At 35.1% G+C, this 7288-nt stretch overlaps 1 protein-coding gene across 1 annotated transcript; it reads left to right on the top strand.

Annotated features, from left to right (window-relative positions):
- Window positions 1-672: 672 nt before the first annotated feature.
- LOC311091205 (olfactory receptor 52J3-like) lies at window positions 673-1881 on the top strand (the record flags this gene model as incomplete). Its single annotated transcript, XM_084127030.1, has 1 exon — window positions 673-1881. One exon carries the CDS (start codon window positions 673-675, stop codon window positions 1606-1608), a length of 936 nt encoding a protein of 311 aa, XP_083983156.1. The 3' UTR covers window positions 1609-1881.
- Between the last annotated feature and the right edge of the window lie 5407 nt (window positions 1882-7288).

Raw genomic sequence — 7288 nt, 5'->3', positions numbered from 1 at the left:
AACGCCATAATCAAGAAATTAATAAATATATATATATTTCTAAATATTACAATTATTCTATGTTTTAAAATGATGCATTTGAAAATATTTAAGACATTATTTGTATGCATACACTAGGCTAGCTGCACTATATCTTAATGGCCAGCAGAGGGCAATATGCTCAAATGATTCAGGATAAACTGCAACTCATCACTTTGCGTCATGACTGTGAAATTGTAATCTGTATAGTAGGCTATGTCACTTAGTTTGGATGTAATGTGTGCATGCTAAATAACATCACCTATTCCCATAGTAAACCTACAATCAACAGAGAACAAGTATAAATCAGATGGCAATGGATGACATCAACAAAGAGCTTTTCACCAGCTCTGAAGCATGATAAAATGCCTCCTTTATTTTGACTACATTTGTTTACTTGGTTTGGTAATTTAATGTGCTGTTGTTAGAAATCTACAGCCGCCTTTTTCCAGGGTATATAGGTGCAAAAAAGCAAAATTAAAAAATGACAGCTTGAGTTCAGACAGCAACATAGCTTTAAAGGTGTGTTGAGATTAGGATTAAATCTATAATTTTAATTATTGTTTTTTTATATAAAAAAAAACTATCATATATTCAACCTTTTTAACACTGGTTTAATATTTTTAAACAGGGCGTCAATAGGCAACATTCACTATGTATCTAAATGGATCTATATTTCCACTTGTCTTGACTTTGCACTCTTTGGAAGTCCCTCAGACGAGCATTTATCCTGTATTCATGCTTGCAATGACAACATACTTGTTTATCTTACTCTGCAATCTAACAGTTGTTGTCACCATTTGCTTGAACAGGAATCTTCATAAACCAATGTACATACTGTTGCTTAACATGCCTATCAATGATGCTATGGGTGCTACAAGCCTTTTTCCTCAGCTGCTGTATAGTATATGGTCTCAGGACAGATCAATATCCTACTCTGCATGTTTCCTTCAAGGCTTTATTGTACACTTATATGGTGGGGCATCATATGTTATTCTTACTGCTATGGCCTTTGACAGGTATATCGCTATCTGTTGCCCGTTGAGATATAGAGCCATTTTGACAACCAATAACTTGGTGAAAATCATAACTGGGATGTGGCTTTTTAATTTTAGTGTCATAATTGTACTCTTTTCCCTTCTTCTGCCTCATCAGGTTTGCCAGACATACATGGCAGATCTTGTCTGTTATAATCCATCTATAATGAAACTCATGTGTGAAGATACAATAGTTAACAATATCTATGGATTGTTTACCATGGTTTTATACCACGGCCTTTCACTTTCTGTTGTGGCATTTACATACATTCATATACTAATCACCTGTATTACTAATAAGCAGTCTGATGCAAAGATTAAGGCACTTCAGACATGTGGTACTCATTTGGTCGTCTTCCTTTTCTTAGAGTTTAACACTCTTTTTCCTCTTCTTGCACATCGATCTGAGATTGTTCCTGCTCACCTGCGCAGGGCTTCTATATCAGTTCTTGTGTTTCCTCCCCTTGTGAATCCACTCATTTATGGTTTTAAAACTAAAGAGATCAGACAGAAAATTCTCACCTGTCTTAAGAGGAAGATAATCAGTGTCTGAACTATTATTATTATTTTTTATTTTTTTATTTTATTTTTAATACTGTCTTCCTTTTTCAGAGATGTGAGTTGTTTTCAATCACCTATATGTGTTTATTCATTTAGGCAGTTGTCAAACATGCAACATTATTTCAAATCTCACAATAGTTCAGTCATGAAACTCTATTTGCATTCTGATTGGTTTAGCCAATCGATTTCACGTATTCATTACTATTTCCCTTTATAACCATGTCACATTCAAAGGATACACTATCTGTGCTATGCACAGTCCTCTCTCTAGTAGAAACAGCATGTTTTCATTAATTTTATGTTATGATCAATTAGCAGAAGCAATTCAGCAGCGTAGTAGATCTAGTCCGCCAAGACAAAACCTATGTACATTCCATTTACATTATTAAAATGTTTTACAAATTATCCCAAGAGTTGTCATGATTGAACTATCACTTTTTCATGGGCATTAAATATAAAATGTTACTTCTTTAATCATTAATCTGCTGACATGCTACAATGTCTGTCTTGTATATTATGCTATGCAATTTGTTTTATATGTCATGGAGAATCTAACTTGCTTTTGAAAAAAATATATATATATTTTTTTTTTTGTAAGAGTGATTATATGTTGCATATGTTAGAATAAAAGGGTTGCATATTTTGGAAAGAGACAAAACTTCCAAGTTCTAATAAGATTGAAATAATTTACCATAAATTAAAAATGTCTGTTTATAATAATTTAAACAAAAATGTTTAGATTGTTTATACCGGTTTTATGATTATAAACATAGGCTTGTGTAAAAATTATGTGTAAAACATTTTTGACATATCATTATTATTATTATTATTATTATTATTTAGACTTTCTTCATTTTTACAGATGTGTTATCGTTTTCAGTCACTAAACATTCATTTTTATTTATTTATTTATAGTCAGTAGCCAGTTTGACAACAAAAGTAGTCATCAAATTCCTTTCTCTATAATGCTTTTTTAAATGTTACAGACTTTTTCAAATAAATAAAAAGTAAAATTATATGAATAAAGTATATTTTGTCATTTTGTCAACAAAATTATTAATAAAATGATATAGGCCTAGATTTCTGGGTAGAATTAAATTTTATGTTTTTTTCATGCAAAAATATGCATATTATATATAAATATGAATATATTATATTTAAATTTTTTATACATTTGAAAAGGAAAGTAATTTCCAAGGCAGAACAATTTATTGTGTTTGATGAAAACAGACAAGTATTTGTTCACAAACATAATAACAATGTTTGACATAAACAAATAACAATACATTTCTGCATAATATCCATATATTTTTTGATACAAATGCAGCCCACTTCTGCATAAATATGACTCAAAACATCATCATATGTTCACAAAAATCCTAAAAGTAGACAAAGAGAACCCAATCAAACAAATTATATAAATATATACTTTGTCAATTATTTATTGAGAAAATTATCCTGTATTAAATATCTGTGTGGCATATTTTTATATGTGAACTCTTGCTTTCAGTATCTGCCATTACCCTCTTGTGCAGCAATAACGGCATCATTGTTTCCGGTAACTGCTGATCAGTCCTGCACTAAACATTTCCAAAGCTGCTCTGAGAGAATGCCTAATGAGCATTTTCATAATTTTATTTGAGAAAAACCATTGTCAAATACACTCTGAAACAGCTCTTCACTACAACCCGTCAAAATAAAAGTTTGGTTTAACTAGGAGAAATTTTGACAGAAATATATTAGGCCACTATAGTAGGCCAACAACAGAACGTACTTCTCAAAATAATAATAATAATAACAACAATAATAATAATAATAACATTTATTTAAACATTAAGGAATTTTTTTTTTGTCCATGGTTTACTTTTGAAAATAAAAGGATGAAATATTTTTTTTTTTCATTTGATTACCACCGTCTTTGATATATTTGTATTAAATCATAAAAAGAAACATTAATTTTCTGAATAAAATACATTTCATAGGACTCTAATATTCTTAAACATTTTAATAAATTGTTAATGTTAAAAATAAGTTGTTAATCTAATTAATTATCAATTATTGAATTTAGTTGATTAGAAATGTTTGACTGAAATTTTAATAAACAAAACAAACGCATGGTTTCAAGTTTGTTATAATAAAAGACCTGTTTTCATTCATTTAACTGTCATTTTAACTGATGATAATACAGTTTTTCTCAATTGCTAAAACACTAAAACTCATTAGCTGAACAAAGTTCTCAGTTGCCTGAACTCATTTAGCTAATTGTGCAGTCTGTTGTCAATACCTTAAACCATTTCACATGGTAAAACACAATTTGCAGATCTCATTTAGACTTTTCAGTAGGAGGAGGAGGAGAAGGGCAAGAAAGAGGAGGAGGAGGAGAAGGAGAAGGGCAAGAAAGAGGAGGAGGAGGAGGGCAAGAAAGAGGAAGAGGGGGAGGAGGGCAAGAAAGGAGGAGGGACAATATTGCTTGTGACGTCGACAAAGTGCTCTGGCCTGGCCTGACCCAGCCCAAAGACAAGAAGAAGCACATTGATCACATGTTTACTCCTTTGATTTTTGTCCCTGTTAGTATTGTATACTGTAGTACAGTGCATTGTAGGCTGTATACTGTACAATGTACAATGAACAAATTGTATGGCCCTGAACATTGTGCTTTCCATTTGTTAACAGTACTACTGCTCAACAGATTTTGACAGGTTTTGTGTTTAATGTTTTCAGAAAATGGAGCAAGGTTTCAGAAATTGTGTTTTAGCAATTGAGAAAAACTGTAATAATAACTATAATTTAATAATATCATTTATTTAATAATTGATTAATACCGTAAACTGAGATATTTTCTGAGATATTATGATACTGTGAAAATCTTATACCGTTAGAAAATACAACCCTATAGGGAGAATCCCCCACTACCCCCGCTGTTAAAAAAGTAACTCAGTAACTTTTACTCTGAGTAAATTTTAAATTAGTTACTTTTTAATTTTACTTGAGTAGATTTTTAGACTGGTAAAATTTCATTGAAGTTGTAGTACTTTTAGTAGAGTAGAATATTTTATTACTCTTTCCAACTCTGGCTATAACCCATCTTTAATGAAAATCATGTGTGAAGACACAACAGTGAACAATATCTATGGATCGTTTATTTTATCTTTATACCACGGCCTTTCACTTTCTGTTGTGGCATTTGCATTAATTCATAAACTAATCACTTGTGTTACTAATAAGCAGTATGATGCAAAGATTAAGGCACTTCAGACATGCAATACTCATTTAGTGGTCTTCCTGTTCTTGGAGTTAATACTTTTTTTTTCTTCTTATCGCATATCGGTCTGAAAACGTTCCAGCTTACCAGCGCAGGGTGTTTTCTACATCTATTCTTGTGTTTCCTCCCATTGTGAATCCACTTATTTATGGGTTTAAAACTAAGGAAATTGGACAGAAAATTGCCACCTGTTTAAAGAGAAAGAGAAACTGTGCGATAAAATGTTATGTTATATTAAATGATGATTTGATCAAATGATATATTCAAATTATTATTTCCATATATTATGGTTATTTTTCTTTAACAACCTACAAGGAAGAAAAGTGATTTTTAATCTTTGAAATGTATTAAATTCAATTCACATTTATTTGTATAGCGCTTTTCACAATACATATCGTTTCAAATAAGCTTTACAGAAAATTCATGTTTCTACATTACAATTTAGAGTAATCTGTGTGATCTGTGATCAGAGGTGACTGTGTCCAAGTAATGTCCATATGTCAGAAGTGTACAGATAATATACTCAAGCAGAAAGCTAACATTATGTATTCATTTAGGCAGAAACAATCATCTTGTTACAGCAATTATTACAAGTTGTGAACATAATGACTACATTACATAGAAAAATTTGGTAGTGGTGCATGTTGATTCAGAGTTGGTGTCATCTGAAGTCCTCAAATGGGTTGGCGTCCTCTCTTCACAGATGTTGGGTCATCTGAAATCTTTGTAAGAGGCTGGAGTTATGGGCATCTTGAGTGATGGGCATTCCTAGATAGAAACAAAAAAGCAAAGTAAAAATAATTAGTGCGGCTGCTGTTCATAACATTTCAAGCAAAAGATAAGTATGTGCATTTCATCTGATAAAACAGGAGTACAAGGTTATGATATGCTTTATGTGAATGCTTGACTAAAGAGATGTGTCTTTAATCTAGATTTAAACTGGGAGTGTGTTTTCCAAATGCTCTTGTCATAACTGACGACAGGAAGCAAATGCAAGTAAACTCTTTATTGAAGACAGTAGTATAAATATGTTCAAGATGAAGCAGCAGGCGGGTGGCGCAGGGACTTTGAGAGAATGTGAACACGGGCTTTATTTTTGATACATGAAAGACGGGATGAATTCTCCTGTACGCTGGAGGAAGATTGAGGCGGACTGCCACCGGACTAATGATTTTGGTGACAGTGAATGGGCCAATGAATTTGGGAGCAAGCTTATTAGAAACAGAGCGGAGAGGAATGTTCTTGGTAGAAAGCCACACTTTTTGACCAACGACGTATACGGGAGACTTAGACCGGTGGCGATCGGCTTTAGCCTTGGTGCGCGCCCCCACTTGGAGTAGAGTCTCACGGGCTCTATTCCATGTGCGGTGACACCGCTGGACGAAGGCGTGAGCGGAGGGGACCAGACTGGGAAAAATTGGTGGCTGGTACCCTAAACTACACTCGAACGGAGATAGGCCCGTAGATGACACTGGTAGCGCATTGTGGGCGTACTCCACCATTGACAGTTGTTAGCTCCATGAGGAAGGATTCTTGGAGACCAAACATCGCAACACCCTTTCACAATCTTGGTTGGCTCTCTCAGTTTGACCATTGCTCTGGGGATGAAACCCTGAGGACAGACTGACAGTCGCTCCCAACAATCTACAAAATTCTTGCCAAAATTTGGACACAAACTGGGGTCCCCTGTCGGAAACCACGTCTGTCGGGAGGCCATGTAAGCGAAAGACGTGATCTACGACGGTCAACGCTGTCTCCTTGGCTGAGGGTAATTTGGGCAAGGGAATGAAGTGGGCCGCCTTCGAGAACCGGTCCACCACGGTCAAAACAACTGTGTTGCCCTGAGAGGGCGGGAGGGCGGTAATAAAATCTAGCGCAATGTGGGACCAGGGTCTCGAAGGGACAGGCAGCGGTTGAAGTAACCCATCTGGGGGTCGATTGGAAGTCTTACCAGTGGCACAAACCGAGCAAGCCAAAACAAATCTGTGAATGTCGCGAGCCAGAATCGTTGCTTGACCAGAAATTTAGTGCGATTAACTCCTGGATGACAAGCCACATTGGAACAATGCCCCCACTGAATGACGTCGAACCGTAATCCCTCCGGCACAAATAACTGATTCGGTGGGCAACCAGGCGGAGGCGTTACCCCTTCTAAGGCCGTCTTGACCTTCGATTCGACCTCCCATGTGAGTGTGGAAACAAATAGGGTCTCGGGTAAAATGCACTCGGGAGTAGACGGGCGTTCGGAACGGTCAAAAATGCGCGCTAAAGAATCGGGTTTGATGTTTTTGGAACCCGGGCGGTACGAGAGAGTAAAATCAAAATGACCGAAAAAAAGTGCCCACTGAGCCTGCCTGGAGTTCAATCTTTTGGTGGTTCTAATGTATTCCAGATTCTTGTGATCAGTCCA

Source organism: Abramis brama (assembly GCF_963993115.1).
Source record: "Abramis brama genome assembly, chromosome: 10".
In the NCBI taxonomy this organism is placed as follows: Eukaryota; Metazoa; Chordata; class Actinopteri; order Cypriniformes; family Leuciscidae; genus Abramis; species Abramis brama.
This window is presented reverse-complemented; position numbering and strand designations above follow the sequence as displayed.